General features: G+C 40.5%; 2 protein-coding genes across 9 annotated transcripts; one reads left to right on the top strand and one right to left on the bottom strand.

The window, feature by feature from the left end:
- Window positions 1-73: 73 nt before the first annotated feature.
- dcun1d4 (DCN1, defective in cullin neddylation 1, domain containing 4 (S. cerevisiae)) lies at window positions 74-11,069 on the bottom strand. Of its 6 annotated transcripts, none has more exons than XM_087175844.1 (11): window positions 10,953-11,069; window positions 5,836-5,906; window positions 5,669-5,708; window positions 5,404-5,491; window positions 5,112-5,200; window positions 4,854-4,924; window positions 4,357-4,448; window positions 4,092-4,200; window positions 2,635-2,739; window positions 2,384-2,486; window positions 74-2,274 (listed from the first exon to the last, which is right to left on the bottom strand). In XM_087175844.1, exons 4-11 carry the CDS (start codon window positions 5,472-5,474, stop codon window positions 2,219-2,221), a joined length of 696 nt encoding a protein of 231 aa, XP_087031970.1. In that variant the 5' UTR covers window positions 5,475-5,491; window positions 5,669-5,708; window positions 5,836-5,906; window positions 10,953-11,069; the 3' UTR covers window positions 74-2,218. The 6 variants fall into 6 exon arrangements, with proteins under 6 accessions (XP_087031970.1, XP_023269106.1, XP_023269108.1 ...); XM_023413338.2 differs by lacking the exon at window positions 10,953-11,069 and adding an exon at window positions 7,236-7,319; XM_023413340.2 differs by lacking the exon at window positions 10,953-11,069 and adding an exon at window positions 6,245-7,198.
- ociad2 (OCIA domain containing 2) lies at window positions 9,732-13,733 on the top strand. Of its 3 annotated transcripts, none has more exons than XM_023413342.2 (7): window positions 9,732-9,906; window positions 9,981-10,065; window positions 11,439-11,492; window positions 11,606-11,653; window positions 11,766-11,898; window positions 12,372-12,446; window positions 13,153-13,733. In XM_023413342.2, exons 1-6 carry the CDS (start codon window positions 9,811-9,813, stop codon window positions 12,442-12,444), a joined length of 489 nt encoding a protein of 162 aa, XP_023269110.1. In that variant the 5' UTR covers window positions 9,732-9,810; the 3' UTR covers window positions 12,445-12,446; window positions 13,153-13,733. The 3 variants fall into 3 exon arrangements, with proteins under 3 accessions (XP_023269110.1, XP_023269111.1, XP_087031971.1); XM_023413343.2 differs by having other exon boundaries at window positions 13,158-13,733; XM_087175845.1 differs by lacking the exon at window positions 13,153-13,733 and having other exon boundaries at window positions 9,734-9,906; window positions 12,372-13,080.
- Window positions 13,734-20,040: the final 6,307 nt, after the last annotated feature.

Raw genomic sequence — 20,040 nt, forward strand, 5'->3', positions numbered from 1 at the left:
AACAGTAATGACAGTGTACTTCGTTTTTTTGTTATTGACAAACTATTAACCAAAGATCCCAAATATAAGCCAGTAAGTTAATAAACCATTTTATTTATGTATATAGACATAGGTTATAGTGAAAACAGACATATAGACACTTACATAGTTTACATACATATATACAGTTGGGACAAGGCTGTTCATCCTCCTGCACTGTCATGGGAGAAAACTCTATACACTGATCTCTACACAGTATTTGGTAAGCAATCCAACAACTACTTCGACCTTAGATTTTATGCTGATGGTTGATGGTGTTGTAATGACAAAAGAGGCTTTCATACAGTTTTATCAGCAGTGCGCTTCAGTGACACGGGAGCTGATGTCTATTAACTTCACGACAGATTTCAAAGTGTATTTTGTGTGTATTGTGACAGTGTGGTGCAAAAGTTGCAAAACAAGTTACGCACTTCCAATAAATAAAATTAGATCCTGTACTGGCTGTAGCTACCTAAAGCTTTACAGCACGTGTAAGGATCTGAAAGATGGGGCAAATGCAGGAGGGAACTCCTGTTCCACCGTGAGGTTACAGGTGTGTTCCAGGTCTTAATAGACACGATCATGTTGTTCATCAGAATTAAGATAACATGATCATGAATATCAAATTGAGCACAAAACACTTGCACAAATTCCTGTACAAAACAAAAACGCATTTGAAAAATGTTTTCAAAAAATCTCATCCATTCACCAAAGGCTCTGTTGGAGCATGCATGCAAATATTAAATCTTCTGACGATTCAGCATCACACAACAGCCAAAGACAAAAATTTATACATGTGTTACAAGAACATTATACTAGGCGAAAGAAGAGCATAGCATCATCACACAGTTCCAAACCGTCAGTGTCCATTGTTTTGATTAGATCCTACGGGTGGTACAAAGCAATGCTTTCAGCAAACCTACCTTACTACTCAAGCCTAAAGGACCTCGTCCTGAGAGGGTCACTGGTCTTCCATAGTTATATACATGTATATATGTGTGTATATATATACATATATAAAACACTGTCAGTGTTGGGAGAGATGCTACTAGGAAGAGACCTGAAACTATCAGTGGACTAAGGAAGACAAAACATATACCACATATCAAGACAAAATGGACACCAACTAGATCTATGTCAACTTATAACACAGCCCAAACAGTTTGAATTCATCCTGAAATAATCCCTGACCACTCAGTGTGTCTGTGTGTGCATGAGTATCTGTATGTGTTGTATGTGTTCTCACACGTGTATGTACATTTGGATTTGTTGGTACGTGTGTGGGACACACAAAGTGACTTCCATGGTTTGAGGCACAATAATACTCTTACCTACACAACGTAGATACATCGATTGGTCACCGGACCAATAAATGCTGATCAGAGCACTAGTGGCTCACCGCTGTAATAAGAGTTAGTAAGCAGCAATGCTGATTTGTTTGGTGTTATGAGGTCTGAAGCCTTTGCCGGGGGGTTAGCAAACTGTTAGCATTAGCTGGAGCAAAACAGCAGGAGGGAACAAAAACTGGAGGGAAAAAAAAGAAATCACTGGCACAGATCAATAGTAAACAGCACAGGCATCAGAAACCTGCGATCAACCATTTGACACAGTGTGCTTCTTGAAGAATTCCTATCAAACTGAAAATATGACAAACAATAGTTAGTGCCATCTGTCCAGAAAAGCTCAAGTTCAAGTTCATTGCACAGATATATAATATTTAATGTGCCCAGGTCAAAGTGACCCTGTTTAAGACTCAGACACAATGCATGAATGGTCACTTCCGTTGGGTTCTCTGTGCTGAAGATAAGGGTGAGGAGTGGTTCTCCCACATAATACCATTTTGCTTCCATCATCCATGTATGATACCATGTTATCCTAACACAGACAGCAATATGACATGTCACAGTGAGAGACAGCAATGCCACTGGGGATTGCTGCAAGCTTGCCCACTATGCAACTTCGGTAGGGAACATTACTCCACAATGGCAGCCCTCCGCATCCGTGCTCTGGGCAGCGTGCACCCAGGCTGCAAACCCGTCGCCCCCACCCTAGCCCACCCACAGCCCCAAATCCCTCCTTTACTAGGAAGCACCCACAGTCACTGCTTTACCATTTTTGTATTGTTTACTTATTGGTTGTTGATTCTCATAGTCGTTGTTGTCACAGTTGTGTTTTTTCCATTTTCCATTTTGCTCTGCAGCTATGACATCTGTCTTTCCTTGTACCACTCCACAAACTCATCCAACAAAACAGGCCCTGAGAAAAGGACACGACAGAGATTATAACAGATTAGAGAACTGTTATCTGTGTAACATGCACACTGAGCTCTGTTGTCACATTTCTGTGTAGACACATGTTCACTCACAGGCACCATCCTCATCGTAGTTACTGAGGTCCAGGTTGATTGTCCTGCTGAACTCTAAAACATTGCACCATTGGTCTTTGTTGATGACTTTGTACTTGGATTGCTGAGGAATGACAAATGAATGCTTTACATTAACACGGCACCACAACCTTTTAGCGACAACAACCCTAGCCAAGGTCGAACTGGACTTCAAACTAACAATCTTATACATAACTACTGTATGTGACATCTTTGATCTGGCAAACGCTTACCTCTAGAAACTGATTAAACACGGGAAACAGGGGCCATGTCTTTCCCAGAAGAAGCCCCAGCATGCACTTGGCTGTGTTCAAGTCCAAACTCCTCTGATCCTTTTCCTGTCCGATTCAAAACACCCAAGGCTTCATGAAAATGTCAACTACAGTTTAAACAAAGCAGGCTACAAACATCATCGTCAGCAACACTAGTCCCATATACATGACAAACTGAATTCCTCAACCCACTGCCATTACTCTTAATCAAAAATAACATTGTTGTTCAACATCCAGAGAAAGTGTCTTAGTTTGCTTTATGATGTAATGTGTGGTATGTCTCCTACTAGAACACAGGGGATTAAAGACGTATGGGAGAAGGACTTATCAGTGACTACTGGTGAGAAGTCGTGGGAAGATATTATGAGTTACGCTAAAAAGATATCCATCTGAACTCGGGCGAAAGCGATGCAGCTTAAAATAACACATAGGTTGCATATATCTCCTAATTCAAGGCATTAAACCCTTTAATTTCTCCTGTGTCTTAAATGTAAACCCAAAATAGGTACCTTAACCCAATACTACGGTTGTTTCATAATTTACAGAAATATCAGGTCAACATATTACGCTAAATGGAAAAAATATTTGGTAAGGATTTAGAAATGGATCCAATGTGTTTGATTTTGGGCCTCCCAAGTAGACGTATAACTACTATATAACATTCCTACTTTTGCTGCTAGGAAAAATATATTGATACAGTGGATTAGTGATAAGGGCCCTTCTGTTGAGGGTTGGTATAAAGTTATATTTGAGTTGTTTCCTCTGGAATATCTTACAAATATTCTACATGACAAAGCAGACCAGTTCTACAAAGTCTGGCAGCCCTACCTGTACGATCTTGGACCTGACTTTTTTTCCCCATCATTGTGCAGGGGAACTCGTGAATCTGGGCTCTTGTGACCTGTGATTTGCCTGTATTGTTTCCTGTGGCCTCCTGTGTACTTCTGTCAACCTGAGCTGTGTTTTTTAAAACTTTCTCTGTGCTTTTGCCTGTTGATCTGGTCTATATGTTTGTTTTGATCTATTATTATTATTATTATTGTTCTTGTTAAATAAGAAAACCCAATAAAAAGTATTGTTAAAATATATATATATATATATATTACACTGTTATCACAGTCATGTTTTTATTCAGTTTATCAGAGAGTTACTTTATTTAAAATCACGCACAGGTGAAAAGGCAGACTATGTAAATAGGCCACAGACCTGATAAGTGCTTTCTCCTCTGAGTCAAACTGGAAAATGATCTTGACCTACCCAAGACATCAAGGCAGGTCTGTACGCTGGCTTGAGACTTTTTAAGAATTTCAATCAGGCGAAACAACTGTTTCAGATCTAACTGAACTGAGCTGGACTTTTTTGTTTTAGGCATGTTGTGTATGTGAGCTTCCGTGTAGAAAAGATGTTGCTTGACTCACCCGAGCAAAATCAAAGGCATATCTATAAATGAGCTTAAAACTGGTGCTGTCGTTTAGGACAGATCTCAGGTAATCGAGCGAGTTCCTCAGCCTCTCTGTGGAGTCGCACCTGACAACAGCAGAGAGGTGCCTTAGACAAACTCTACACTTCAGCACAAGCACTACTGAGAATCACTCTTAAAAAACATGACCTGAGCCAGAGAGAACATAGCAAAGCAACACGATAAAAGACAAAAAAAAAAAAGAAAGTAGGTAAGTGACGTACTGCAGTGAGCCCATGCCTCTCAGCCACTCCTGGAGAGTGAAATATCCCATACTCTGGGCATCCAGCTTCCAAGCAAGAACCAGCATCACCACCTGAACACACAAACAACAACCTTTATAGCTACAGATATCCTTAATTACAAAATGTGTTCATCCAGATTATCAATCCATCTACTGCACTCACAAAACTGTTGTAGGTCAAACACACAAAACGACTGACCTCAATAACCTCTGAAACAAAGAATGAGTGTAAATAGTGACACCGAAGTGAAACTAGGTCTGCACTTTTTTTGTTAATAACTTTTCTTTTTTTTTTTTGATTGTGCTAACTTTACATTTTTATAAAACATCAAAAAAAGATGTGAAAAGCCAATCAAGTTAGAAAAGGTTGTCTCAAAATGAAAGTCTGACTGGCAGCCAGAAGGAGAAAGACAGTGAGCAAAATGCAAGCAAACTGACACCGTACACATGTAACCAAAACGCATAAAACCTACTTACATTCTCTGGCTCCACTCCGATGTCCTCGCAGAACTTCTCCATGCCCTCTGGACCCACCACATCGTCACAACCTATTTCAGACGGACAAGTGTGAAGCCACATATAGCATCGATTTCACATGTGGGGCTAAAAACCGACGGCATTGGTAAGTGGCTGAATGTGATTAAACCAAGAATGTATATTGTGTGTGTGTGTGTGTGTGTGTGTGTGTGTGTGTGTGTGTGTGTGTACACAGTGCTTCAAAATATAATACCTCACCTGCATATTCATAGAACCACTCCAAGCATCTTTTACTAGAAAATGTCTCCTCCTCGCGAATTTGTGACGTTTCATGTTTTCTGAAAACACTGCAGATGTTAAGACAGTTTTAGTCTCAAGCTCAGCAGCAACGCAGTCAGTGGTCAGTGTGATTTCAATGGATGTTTCCTATCGTAGTTTTCCTAAATGCAAACCAAAGTCTTTACGCCCCTGCATAACTGAGACAGACACAGATTTATAACGATGTTACTAAGTCGTTTTGTTTTAAATCTTTAACAACGGGTTTTCACACCTGTCCTGGCGACTTTTCTTGGCTGACATGTCATCTCCAGCAGAGGGTCTCCTCTTTTTCCTAGGAGGCATGGCTCTAGAGCAACAAGCTGAAGGAAGGAAACAGAAGGCGGAATGAAAAGGGGGCAACTTATGAGCAATACATCGAGAAAGCATGAACTCTCAAAGAGCCAGCAGTCAGACCTCAGACAGACACACAGTTTTGGCAGCAGTATAATTAACAAACTGTTAGCTATTAAACACACAGCGACCGGCTGAAGTATTACCTGAGGGGTGGCTATCCTGTCCAACGTCTTCTGTCAGGTTCTATGAAAACAGACAGAAAACAAAATAACACATGCTTGTGAGTAGGACACATATGGGTGGTGGTGCATGCTCACATACAGACATACACACAAAAATTAATATATGCAAGCTGCTAACATGTATTTACCAGCCTGTGCAAGGTGTGGTGGATCTTATGGATGCTGGCCAGTGTAGTCAAGTGGGAATTCAGCTGTAAATCTATTTCCACAAAGAATAAAGGTAACATCAAAATTCAAACTAAAACATAACACTCAACCTTCTACTGCCAGTCAAACTTGTGCAAGCTTGGTACAAGGGTACAAGAAGGTGACATCATCATAGCACCAACAAGAACCTATGGTTGAAATGAGATGTCAATTCACATCTGAAATCACAGCAGACTCTACAGTGCTCAAATCACTTTGGTCTGGTTTCTAGTTGAAGGGTTTTACGTTTCAGAAACGGACAGAAAAATATCTCACACGAACGAGGGAGTGACTCTCTGCATTCCTCGAAAGACATGCAAAACTCGACAATGTTTAGATCGTGCATGCTACCTCGTTGCCAAACGTCATCTGTACATTCCCCTCCTCAAGCTGTCATCAAACACCGACGCTTTTCATTTATTTCCAGAGGCCAGAACCAGGCAAACCAACACACAGCCGAACAGATAGCACTAGCTGCATACCTAAAATAGCAGTGCAGACGCGCAACTTGCACAGAGTTTACAAAGTATCTGGAGAGTTGGGCCTATGGGCGTTGTAGTCCATTTCCTTCAAAGGCGCCATTGAAACCTCAGCTCTGGTTGGGACAGTAAACTACAAATCCCAAGCCTTTACAAAACAACTATTTCTTCCAGACCCCTCTACCCCCAACATTTACCCCAACTGATTGAATGCATTTTACATTGTTTCAAAAATCTAACATTATGTACCTACTGGCACATAAGCATTGCACGGACGTTTTGCAGCAGCTTATGTGGGTGCCGCAAAGCCGGACAGCACTGCTGCAGCATGCAATGAAAGATGTTTTCCACAACTGCGTCACAATTTTCATTCTGTGTAACAGTCCGCAGTTGACCAGAAAATTGACCGATTTACTATGACACTACATTGATGCCAAGTCTGAGCTGAAACGCACAGTGGACCCTCAGTGATGATGACTATAAAGATCACAACGCTCCGATTACCATCGAAAACCTTCTCAATTTAACTAACATCGGCGGCGTTCAGCTGAGCACGGCTAACGCTACACAAAATAAATAAGTTCAGGAGAGCTGCCATGTCAAGAGTAACCTCCTCCACGTCCCAAACATCTGAAATAACACTAGCTATCCTTCCTTTGTTGTCGCCCAAGACAGCACTAGCAGATACAAAGAAACCAGCAAATAGCACGGAATTCATGCGTTATCATCAAATCCTACAGAACCGCGGGCTAAGAGAAGACGTAGAAACACAACGCGACTGTTAGCTTCTCTCCGACAAACTCTGCTGCCTCCGCGGAGGCTGGTAATTTGACGAGGAAAGCCTCTATAACGTTACTACTTACTTGCCGCATCAGAGTGCATTTTTATGAAACATACAACTGTCTGTGGGAAGTCCGCAGACCGGCCAATAGGCGGGCCTTGTCAACGTAAACCACGCCCACGAACGATGATTGAAAACGAGCCTGTTCGGTCTCCGCCTTCGCTGGCCGTCGGTTGGTTAGCAACGGTGTCAAGTCACGGGAAGGCGGGAAAAGAAATAGGCTCCTCCCGCGCGCGCATGTGATTGGTCAGCGTTCCCCAAACAGGCTGCGCTATCTCTGCGATTCATTGGTCCGGAGATTTTTATGAGCGCGTCAATCATCAGAATTTCCTCGTGCAAGCCTGAAACCCAGCCCACGATGGAATCTGATTGGTCAATTCAGTCATGAGTTGACCTCCCAAGTGTAGCTGCCGTTGGGGTTCGTTTGATGTGAACTCACGCGGGCGGAGGTTGGTGGCGGGTGTGAGTTATATTTCTAATTTCGCGATGGTTTGGGAACACGAAATATCCTACCTCAGCCACGGCGCTTTTACGTCTCTGTCCCTACGTGCTCACCGGTCTTCAGAGGTCGGTAGAAGCCCGGGGTATTAGCAGAGGTCCTGCCCCAAATAACGCTCCACTCAGTGTCTCTATGTTTAGCAACTGGTGGTCAGGTGACTACAAGTCCCACATGTCAACCAAAACGAACGGATGCGTTAAAAAATGTGGCTACGTTGCTTGGTCCCCCAAGTTGTTTTGTTTTTTTTAAAAATCAGTTACATTGAGCTGAATTATGTCACCCTGTACAACTGGTCAACGAGTTAGCTAGTAAACGGGAGTGAGTGTTTGACTGAGGGTAGATGACACAAGTTGACCAGCCAGTTGAAAAGACCAGCCCCCTGAATGCCACCATTTTCACTAAATTCATATTAGGCTACCTTCAGTGTGGAGCTGGCTGGGTAAACTGCTGCTGATAGTCCACTGCAATGGCTGTTATGACCACAGCCGTCTGTGTCATTACTGTCACCATCTCTTCTGCCTGCAGGAGTAGAACTACTGTTTATTTTGCAGTAGTTTATAGTGGTGGGATGTAAGTGTTTTTACTCAAGTACTGTAAGTATGTACAATTATGAGGTACTTTTATTATTTGCTATTTCCATTTTGTGCAACTTTACACTTTAATTCCACTACAGGGAAATTATAACTCCACCACATTTATGTAATAAAACATATCCCCTGAAATATGAAGCATTTTTATAGATTAAACTATCCAGCAGTATGTAACATTTTAACTGTACCCACACCAGCCACAACACAATGCTCAGTGCTCACATACACAATCCAGTATTTACTTATTTTACTTCAGCAAAATTATGAATGCTTTTACTTGTAGTGGTGTATTTTTATTCTTTCGTATTGTAGTATTGCTATGTTAGTTAAGTGAAGGATCAGTATATTTCTTCCATCTCTGGTAGGCTAAATTATTATTAATGAATAATGTCATCAAGGTTTTATTTTCATCTTAAATAAATAAATGCTGTGATTTACTGTACGTGCAGTGTATTGTAATAACTGTAAATTGATGATAAAATGGTTTTACTTTTCTTTATTAGATTTTTTTAAAGCTCTGTGAATTGTACTTTACCTTTGCCATATTTCAATGATGCCTTTTGAATCTGCGTTTATTGTACTACACAATGCTTTTACTGTGCTGGGCAATTCTTTGACATGTGCTCCAATATCACTGTATGTTTATCAGGGGTAATAAATCATTCTTTGATTTAACTTATAAAAAACATGTTTCTTTGACCTACAAAGAAACCTGCCACTGACCTTTGGCTACTAGGAGCATTGTTTTAATGAAGAGAGACATTTCAGTATTGTTTCTCCTTTGAATTTACATTTCTATAACATTTCCTTATTTAGTTTGATCATTTGTCAGTAACATTTTATTACGTTAAAGTAAGAAATATTCATGTATTAGTAAAATAAACATCATATGAATGGATTTTAGGGTAATCTAAAATCTATCTTTGTGTTGTACATTATGTCACATCCCCAAAGGTTATGATAAAACCAATGTTAACATTTTCCAACAGCTGGACCTACAGTATGACCAACATGCTTGTTTGTTCATGTAAATGGTAAATATTTTATCACTACCCGTGCGTTTCTTTTAAACAATTCCATAAAAGAAATGGCGACTACTCTACATAAAGGTGTGTCCTGCTTGGATTTACAGATAGGTGTACAGAGGTGAACCGAAACTGGAACTGCAGGGCTTAATGTGACTCTTTCACCCCCTACGACAAATAGGAAAACATTTTTGAATGACACAGCTCTTGGCGATTCTTTTAAACATTATACAATTTGATTTTCTTGCCTAACACTATATCTTAGCACTAGTTTTATAGCCCATACCTGATTTGTTTCATATTAAAATGGATAGGGTGACCAGTCTTTTTTTTTTTTTTCAAGTGGGGTGGAGTTAAATAAATAATCGAGGGAGGAGCAATTAAAGCTGGCAAAATCTGAGGCACTGAGAAAGGGAGCGTTTATGTGCCTGAGTAAGTTGCACAGCACAGATCCAACAGGGATTGCTAGAAGCTCCTGCAAAAATGACTTCTGAAACAGCTGGACTAACTACAATAGTGAAGACAGAGGGAACAAAAGCTGCTGCTGCTCATCCAGCTCCAGTGGAAGGAGAGTGGAAGGTGAGAGGACACAAGGATGATGTAGACCTCATGGGCCAGATGTGATATCTAACATGTCCTCTGTGTCCCTACAGTGCCCTGTGAGTGATCATCACGTTCATAGAGAAGATGTGAGAAAGGTTTGGAAGGAATGCCAAGAGGAAAGCTTCTGGTACAGAGGTATTGTCTTCTTACTAATTTACTTCTTAATCAATAGCAGCTTTGGAAGCCAACAGATCTGCCAAATGATTTCAGGTGTGAGGGCACAACGCATGGATATATTCTTCCAGGTGTATTGGATAAGTCCTTAATGGTAGACGTAGTGGGACGGCTTATTCATCAACCTATTCACTTATTGCTTTCTTTGTGTATTCAATCTGTAGCCCGTTTCACTACACTCACAATACGTGTTTACTCCGATTCGCTGTGCTTATTTTATTTTTGTTGTGAATTCAGAGACTGAAGTTACTGTGGCTGATTTGATCTTGGATCTTGTTTGGGTGGAGTTATATTGGGAGTGTCCTGTAGTCACCCAGGTCCACATACCTAACTTAATCCTTGATAAATGACCTGCCTCAACAAACGGGATAAAAATAACAAGCGATTCAGGAACATGCTAGTCATGCACACCCACACAGAAAACAGTCTGGGTTGTAAGAAGTAAACCGCTGGCGCTAGCTCGGCTCACCAGCTAAAAGTAAGATCCACAAACTACAAATGATCCATGTTTTATGTGTCAACACAAATGTCTTTAACCTCCGTTCACGACCTTTCCCTCACCGCCTGGCGTGCAGCTGCTGCTCCTGCTCTCTCACCTTGCACTTACATGAAATGGCAGCAATCAGTGAACTTCCTGGGTGAGAAATCAGTCCCGTGCTTTACTTCAAGTTAGGTGGACAAATTGTTGAGTCCCTCTATTATGGACACGCTCGTACCTGGTAATAACACCCGTCTCAGGTGATTCGATCTTAAGTAAATAGTAAATGGACTGCACTTGTATGTCAAGTTTAATTTATCGACCACTCAAAGCGCTTTGCAATATTTGCCACATTCATCCATTCACTCACATTCTCTCTCTGGGAAGTGAGATCCGTTCTTCTGTTGTCACACATGGAGACGCACTGTAATGCCAGGTGTGAACCGATGTGCTCGGAGCTGTCCACTTGTGATCGCATCACCCGACACCGAACAGGGCCCCTCGGGTCAAAGTTCGATCAGATTGAACTCTGCACAAGACAAGCAAGGCAGGATCAATCCATGATAGGAAGTGAATGCGTCTTTTCAGGGGAGGGAATAAGGGGAGTGATTAATCAATCATCAGCTTTTATCTGCCACTTGTTTTGCAGGGACTTTCTGAATGATTCTGTAAACTGTAGATTAACATGATGCTTCTATCTAAAACTATGTTTGTCTTTAACACTTTTACTGCTTTTGACAGAAAGTTGTGTGGAGGATGTAATGAATCAGACTTGATTGTGATTCTAACAGTTTGTCTCCAAATGTCTGTCACTGTAAAGCTGTGATCAGTTTCAGACTGTTGTTTCTTTATGTAGCTCTTCCCTTCTCCCTGGGCAGCATGGCTGTCACTGGTGGTCTGATCTACAATGGTAAGGCACTGACTTTCACACTATATTATTTCATTTTATAATAATGACACATGTAAAGCGATGACTTCTGTAATGATCCCATTTGGTTTAAGGTGATGTTTATTTCCATGCAGGTATTTGGAAATCATCAAAGCGATTTGGTCCCTTTCCAAAACTAGCAGGTCTGTACCGGACAGTAAACTGGACTTCAGTTTATTAATAGCAATGCTTTTAACAATCCCTCAGCAATCATTGGCCCCTAACTATGATTTTTTTTGTTGTTGTTTGTTTCAGTCGCTGGGATCCTTGGTTATGCAGTGGGGAAAGCATCTTATGTTGGAACTTGTCGAAGCAAGTTCCAGGAGCTTGGCGTTGGGGATGGACCAGGATTTGGATCCTGGTCTAAGGGAGGTCGCATGGGACACAGGTGGAGAGTTTATAGATTTTATCATCACATTGTCATGGAGGAAGTTTATTCTCTGGAAATGTGAAGCTGCATTTCAGTTACTAATGTACACAGATTCTGTCAAGAGCAGGGTCACTAATTAGAAGAAGAGCTACTTTAAAGGTCCCATATTTTACACTTTTCTGGTGGTTTAATTTAAGTTTTGATATCCATAAGAAGATAGATTTGTAGCCTCTATATAGTTTTACATCTCATCTCTCAGGCGTCTCTTTGGACCTCTAGGAAGAAAGGACGTTTTATGTTGGTCTCTGAGCCATTTTCCCACTTTTTGTCATCTTTTGCACCGTCTAACAAAACAAAAATGTCATTTAACAAAATACCCAAAGAAGCAATGTGACTTCTGCTCTGCTCTGCTTGGCTTTGCTTCAGATGAAGAGGAGTGATAAATGTTCTTAGGCCTGGCTGTCTCACTGACCGGAGTGTTATCCCAACAGATCCTACCACCATGTGTGTGACGAGTGTAAGAAAACGTCTCAAGCTGCACCTGCAGAGGAAGTGAAGAGCTAGAGGTAAATGGATCATATGATGATGGAGCTATGAAAACATACAGTACATACAACTCCATTAACAATGGATTAGTGCACAGTCTATGAGTTAGCTATATACTAACTAATACAGACTACTGCTAAGTACTCAAACATGTGAACTATAGCAAATCGTAAAGAAAATGGCAATTCAATTATTAACTAAAAGTTATACTGCAGTATTTGAGTGCTGGTCCCTATTTCCATTGTAGAGTTTTGTACATTGACTCACTCAGTCAGTAGCAGCTTTATTGTTTTCTTAAATGTTATAAATACAGCTCATAATTTGTCCAAAGCATCTGTTCTGAGATACTGTACCTGATATTCATTCATGTCAAACCATGTACAAAGTCCCACTAGAGGGCGCTACTACACTTTCAATCAGATCTTTTGTAATGTATGTCATGTAGTTCAATTATCAGCTGCAACAGACTTTTGCACAACAACTAAAGAGAAAAAGACATTGCTTAATGTATGAAACAAGTGTCTGTTTTACTTTTGATGAACATGTTTAGAACCAATTCACACAAATGTTATTGTCAGTACAGTTTTTTAAACAATTGCAATCATCCTGTGTATGCTCACGTTTGCTTATTTTGAATAAAGAAAATTAACAGCATACTGGACATAAATCTAATCTTGAGTGACCACAGTGTTTGCCCTGTTTAACCAAGAGCACTATCTTTTTTAGGACAGGTGTACCAGCAGAAGGCCTCAGGAGCTGTTTGAGTGATGGAACCTTTATTGTTTATGCTGCAGGACAAGCTTTGCTTTTAGGTGTCTAAATATTCAAATACAATACAATTAAGCATCCAGGTTTATTAGCTCTATTTCCTTAAATACGGTATTCTTTGGCTATGGTAATCTTCTGTGACCTACCTAATGATATCTTTCTATGTTGGACTGATGATTTGCCTACATTGACATACAAGTAGATTACGGCGCCACAAGTTACATCTGGTACTGTATGTACAACATATCTAGGACAAACTTCAACCATGTTTTGTTTTCACTTCTTGAACAGTAAGCAAATTTGTCCCAGTTAGGAGAGATTGCAGCACAGAAGCAGATGAGAGATGTATTTTGGAGATTAATGAACACTAAGTATTTTAAAATGAATCCTTTGAGGAGGGATGAGGTTGAGGACACAGGAAGCCAGGACAGTGACCTGAGAACTGGACTAAGGTACTCTGCTTTCCTGCTCTGAAGCTGAACTGAATCCTGAGAATCCAGAACAGTAGCATCCGCCTATAAATAAATGTTTTGACAAAGTTTTATACGTCTTACTTTAAAAATTGATCTGTAAATGTCATCTGAAAGATCTTATATCTTGATATCGCTGTTTAAAATCTTCACTAGGTGTGCACCATGATTTTCCAAAATATGTCATGCATGGTTCATTACTCGATGTACTTATTAAGCAGTTCCATAGGACCATAGTCATTTCATACAGCTATGTGGATCTGAGTGCTGATAGTTTAACTGTGGTAAAAGATGTTACTTTGCATAATTTCAGCTATAGAGGTTGAACAAAGGTTAGTGAATAGCTGACTCAATAGCTCAAATATGTTGCCACCAATATCTTTGAAATATGATTTGAACCAATGTAGGCTTGTGCCAGAAAAATCCAACCCAGTTTATTAACCTTTTTTCTATATTAGTCTATGTTTAAGTAAATGCAATTTAAAACCCTGACAAGAGCAGTCTCTGTGCTGCAGTCTAGTTAAAAATTAGACCAGACAATACCAGAACTATTATTTGATGCCAACAAAGTGCTGAGTTATTAGAAAATAGTTCTTTAAATAGTTACACTTAAAAACAGGTTTGTAATGGACATATAATTGTTCATTACTGAGGCATCTAGATTGCAAGAATCTCTATAACTGCAGATTTAAAAGCTTTGATTACAGAAATATTACTTATTGTAACCTTTTACATTAACCCCCAATATTTTGCATTTATAAACAAATGAATATGTTGCTTATAACAAGCCATAGTGTAGTTTTTAGGCTTATTAATGCATTAATGCAAGCAATTATAATGTCTCCAGTGAAGCATCCACTGTACATAGCTGCATAACTGTGTATAAACAAATAATGAATGATTGATAATACAGTGTAACATGGCTGTAAATAAATGATAGGGATGCTTCGCATGAGGAGAAATAGCTGTTAACTTATACATTAATAAACGTAAAAATGTTTTTTTTATGTTTGCTAAGAACTACATTGTAGTAGCCTATGTTATAAAACATTTACTATAGTCATGCCATCAGTTCTACATCGTACATGTGTAGATGACAGAGTAAGAGTTAGTCAGTTTTAGGATTTTTTTTTTTAAATAAAGTGTTTATGTGTGGTGTGCGCACAAAACATATTTGTATACTTTCCTCAAGTACCCGCCTACCCGTGCACGTTTCGGTGTACGCTGGGTGTGAAAAAAAGTGGACCCATGTGAATGTCACCCCCCCGAGGACGTCATCCAATCAACAGGTCGTCTCCTCGGGATTGCCACGTATTTGGTGAAATAGAAAGCCGCCTCTTAATGTAGGCGTACACCACCACAGCCAATCACAACCAAGGAGGCGGGACAAGCGGGCTGCCGTCTGTTCTGACAGTGGAGCTCTCCCAACACCGAAACAGATAGAAAAAAAAAAAAAAATCACACCGCTACGCAAATCCTTCCAATGGAGGAGGGCCAGGACGTTGAAGCTTGTTCGGCAAATGAAAAAACGTCTGCAAGCTAGCTACCTAGCTCAAGTGAAGGGAGAGGAAACAAAAGTTGTGAGTAACATCAGCTAAACGAATAATGAAATAATTGTGGAAACGGCGGTTGCTATCTAATGTAGTTAACGTTGGCTTACGTCAAGTTCCGTGATTAACTTTACCATTGAGGTGAACGTTAGCTTTCCAACTGTGGTACCGAAATTGGCTGCCGTAGCATGCTAAAGAAGGAGTTTGGCTCCTCTGCTAGTGTGAGTTAATCGCCTAGCTACCTTGCAACTTAAGTCGAAAACACCGTTCAGCGTTTCCTTTGTCATTAGTATTATTGCAGTCAGGTAGCTAGCTGGGCTGTGAACATTGCTATCATACTAGCATATTTAACGTTAACTTATAGTTGACAACTGGCTGGTCAGGCAAATCAAGTTGATGCTGCTGCTGCTAGCTAGCCTCCTGCTCAACATTAGCAGTTTGGTCAATACAGTATCAACACCAGGCTAGTTGCTAACTAAAAGCTACCATGAACGTTACCCTTCTGCACGCTAGCCAGTTTTAATGCAGCTAGTTCTCTTTTTGCTCCTAGGTTTTTCTCTTTTTGTAAAAAAACCACTAGCATCAGACTACGAAATCATCAACGAGATTGTTTGGAGTCTCACATAGTTAACCCAGTTAACCTAGTGTTTTGTAATACACTAGATTTATCCGGGACACGAAACACTGAAGTAAAGCTGTGTTATATGCTTATGTCTAAGAGAAGACTTGTATTAGTGAGAGGGCACAGTTTTACAGATGGGGCGTTTGAAGGGAGTAAAGCCATAACATGCCCAGGCATGGTGGTTCTTATGCATTGGCATGACAGTGAGAGAACTGTCAGCTTTTGCATCTAACATTCCTCTGAGGACTCAATCCTCCCTGTTCAGAGTGCATCATGAATACAATGAGGCGGTTGTTCGTGTTCTGTGCAGACCCGAGCACTTGGACACAGACAAGAGAGGAATCTGGTCAGTCCACTGTGCGGCTGGAGGTGGAGACGGCCAAAATATTTCAGACTTAGGCACAGTGGCAGTAGAAAAGTCAGTTTGTGTTCTCTCATGGGCCTACATGAGGGTGGACTATGTTCTGAGTAAAAGGAACTATGTTGTGCAAATTTGCATGAAAAAGTTATATTACATCAGTTAAGCATTTACATATGAATAGCTGTGCGGTTACAAGGAGGTGGCACAAAGTTTAATTTCTGCTCTTCTAGCTGTGCTTTTGCTGCAGTCTAATGTCAGTTGGCTATCACAGCTTCACTAATGTGAAGTTGCTATGAAGTGGTACACCACATAGTTTAAGCATTTTATACACAAGATTTTGCAATGTCGTACTAACCTCAGGCCTACTGGACCATCAGTCTTTGCAACTAGCTGACCCCCCCCCCCCCCCCCCCCCCCCCCCATCCCTGCCAGGATAAGCCTCTGATGGCAGTACAGATGTGTAGTGTATTCTCTTGTACATGCTCAAACTAGAGGGAATCCCCCTAGATTGCACATAGGCATCTATCTGTGATTATCTGGGCCATAATTCCAGTGAATTAGTGTGTTTGGTTTAATCTGGTAAGACATTAATGGCATTGAAGAGTATGGGGATGAAAAACCAAGCTCTGTAAAATGCCCCCACAGTGGCCCCTCACTAAGCTGCCCCCTGCAAGGATTAACTGTCAACTCAGTATTTCAGTGGTGACTACAAAAATATTATGTAGTACCGAAATAGTTTCTTTTTAGTTTCTTAATTTTATTTCGTAATTCATGAAAAAAACCCCAATTAATCAAAAAACTCTTGACTGTTGTTTTTGAGCCTTGTGGTATGTTTGAACTCTGCAGCAGTGATCAGTTGCTACAGGTTTTTGGGTATCGTATTTCCAGTGCTCTGCATACAAGCAGCTTTTGTCTCTGTAACTTATTTTGTTATTTGAAACTATTACTTCCTTTTCCTATTACTAGCCTTAACTCGAAAAACATCAGGTGTCTTTTTTTTTTTTTACCTGGGGTTGAAACTTGTGACTACACAAATATCCTTGATGTGTTTCCTTAAGTACCTGCTTGAATGGCCCTTGACCTCTCAGCAGCTCAGCTGGTGCCACTTGGGCAGCTCCCATACAATGTGGTGTGATGCCTCCATGTCATAAAATACCGTCTGTCCTTTATTTGACTAGATTATAGTATATTACCTCTCTACCTAGACTGATAAGTTGGGTCCGTGTGTGTGTGTGTGTGTGTGTGTGTGTGTGTGTGTGTGTGTCTGCATTTGCACATGGCTAAATTATTAACTGGACAACTAAACGAATACAGTGAGGAACTGCACAGAAATCTGGCCCACAACCTTGCTATTCAATTAAATATTGTCTTTTAACCAGCTACTCTGCATGTTAGCACTTAGCTTTATGGTCACTCAAGTTGTATCTGTAGAACACTTAAGATTGAATGGCATTGCTGTGCACTTTCATTGTGTAGTGGGAAATTCACATGGTATAATGGAGAATATTCATAAGTTTGGGAGTAATTGTTCCTGTATTCAGAGGTAATGAATGATGGTAGTGTTGTGTTTTTGGAAATTATCATTATCTCTCTGACCTTCGAAAAGTTAACTTTCTCTTCCCAGTGCAGTGTAGATAAAAGCACAACATTGTTTACTCTGATTTACACAGGTTAGGCATTCTTCTCATTGATTGCACTGAAAGACTTGGCGTAATGCAGCACACAATACGGACTGGGTCTAGCTAGAAATAACCTATAATTGAGCCCTGCTGAGGAAGATTATCCTTAGCTTTGGGAGAGAGGGTTTGGAGCATAATTGATGTTTGGGTCTGCCTTCTCCAAAGAAACCACCCTGTCTTTGCCCTCAAGACGGCCTCAGTTGAGTTGCCAGTGTTTTTGCTATGTTTAGATCCATTGATGGAACGTTAATGCCTCACATTTTATGGCTATATGTGTCATTCAGAGGAATATAAAGATAAGAGGAATGTCTGCTGAAACATGCAAAAAGGTGTTTGTTTGTACACTTCCCTTTCCAGTCAGAAGAAGCCAGTAATGTTTCCACTCAAGAGCTAGTGATTACTACATGCCAGGCCTGTCATTTAGTGCTGGAGGGAGCCAGATATAGGCCTTTTCTCTCTTTGTCCAATTTACTGTAGCACACTGCCCGTTTCTGACTATGAGCTAGCGCAGATTCTTCAAGAAAAGTACAGTGAACACATCAGACATTCTTGAGTTTGTTTTTGATGAATTTTGATGTCGGTTGTTTAACTGTGATTCAATTACAAGGCTAGCTGTTGCTGGCTACTGGAAGTTAATGTGATACAAAGGAGAACAGAACACGACAAAATGAAACTGTACAATCTTATCATTGTCCGGCTCATCTCTTTTTCTTGTTCTTTTTTTAAAAATTTTTTTTAAGATGGGCTGTCAACCTCCGGTTTTCAGCATCCTTGCTGTTTGCTGGACTCAGAAAGCTGCAGGGCAACAATAGATGAAGCCAAGTTAACCATTGATCAGCTCAGTTCTGCTCTGCTGACCTTTAGCTCTTCTCGCATGTTGCTGTTACACCAAAATGTGCAATGTTTAAACTCGTTAAACTTGCACCGATCTGGAAATTCACTGATTTGTTTGAAGAATTAACGAGCTGTGTTGAGATATGTTTTAGCAATACCAGAGAAATGCATGTGCTTAAATATAGAGCAGGAGGTTTAGTCTGTGGCTGTATCTGTTACAGCGTTCAGGATGTGCACAGGGTTTGGCTTACCCTTTTTCTGTGGTCACAATTTTTTTTTTGTTTTTTGGAGTCGCTGAGCTGGAGCAGGAAGTCAGATGTATTATTCACAGGTCTGTCAGCATGAGAAGTGAGTGACTGCGCCTGAGAATTTTTTTTTTCTTTCGTTTTGCTGTGTTTGTGGTGGGTGTGTATGTGCCATTGCATGCTGCTGTTACATGACTTTTGGGCCGTAACTGTGTGTTTTGTTTTGCTTAGTTTCATTTTGTTTAGACTCGATATCAATGCTGACCTGTTCTCAACATCTGTCAACGTTGCTTGAGTGGAAGTTCTCACACCTCCACTTTTCTGTCCTCCTGCTGTCTGACTCAGTGGCTTGTTCTTCCTTCCTTTGTTTGCTGACAGTTTGATAATGGTTACAAGTCTCACGGCTTCTGTGCTGTCTTCATTTATGTCTCATGTCAGTGTCACTGAAATTAAAATGTTACTCACTCACAGATGCTAGATTACCTGACTATAAAAGGAGCCCTTTGCAGCTTGTGATGTCATGATAAACTAGAAGGAAAGTATAGTTTCAGAAGACTCTGGTCACTTATGTAACTGCCTCTTGGATGTAGTGTGTAATCTTCAGATTATTACTCCGCTCAGGAAGAGGTTTTAATCCAGTCAGTTCAGTTCAGTGCAGAGCAAACCAGGCTGAAGCTAACAGTAGGTTGACCTATCACAGACTGTCAAACTGCACTTTGCCATTACAGATATATGGTTGTGCAAGATGCCGTTCTGTGTCATAGCAAAGTCAAAATGTTTAAATGTATCAGTGGCTGAAGTAAGGCCGCCATTCAAGAATTTTACTTCCTGTGTCAACAGGAAGGTTTTAAGACAAGTATCGAAAGATATATTTTCATGTCTGCAGGTGATGTTACTGTTAATGTGTTACTGTTTCTCTGATCAGTCAAAACTTAATTGGCTCTACCTTTAAGTTCAGGTTAAAGGAGGCTATGTTGTACTTAGCACAATGCCAGACAGAGCTGGTCTGTGTCTTTTGTCTTCTTGTTCCTTGTTGTTAAAGACATGATTTCTTTGCTCTGTGTTTCAGATTCTTGTACAGTGAA

Source organism: Seriola lalandi, unplaced genomic scaffold (assembly GCF_002814215.2).
Source record: "Seriola lalandi dorsalis isolate HSWRI2012SDOR001 ecotype SW California unplaced genomic scaffold, Sedor1 jcf7180002054511, whole genome shotgun sequence".
NCBI classification, from domain to species: domain Eukaryota; kingdom Metazoa; phylum Chordata; class Actinopteri; order Carangiformes; family Carangidae; genus Seriola; species Seriola lalandi.

Bases quoted from the DNA above. Each gene is read 5' to 3' on its own strand.
- ociad2 (XM_023413342.2), top strand. From the start codon at position 9,811: ATGACTTCTGAAACAGCTGGACTAACTACAATAGTGAAGACAGAGGGA. The intron at 11,654-11,765 runs GTCTGTACCGGA...TGTTTGTTTCAG, and splicing joins TCCCTTTCCAAAACTAGCAG to TCGCTGGGATCCTTGGTTAT. The intron at 11,899-12,371 runs GTGGAGAGTTTA...TTATCCCAACAG, and splicing joins GGAGGTCGCATGGGACACAG to ATCCTACCACCATGTGTGTG.
- dcun1d4 (XM_087175843.1), bottom strand. From the start codon at position 6,209: ATGTCTTTCGAGGAATGCAGAGAGTCACTCCCTCGTTCGT. The intron at 5,709-5,835 runs GTAAATACATGT...CTGTTTTCATAG, and splicing joins ACCACACCTTGCACAGGCTG to AACCTGACAGAAGACGTTGG. The intron at 4,925-5,111 runs GTGAGGTATTAT...CGTCTGAAATAG, and splicing joins GTGGTTCTATGAATATGCAG to GTTGTGACGATGTGGTGGGT.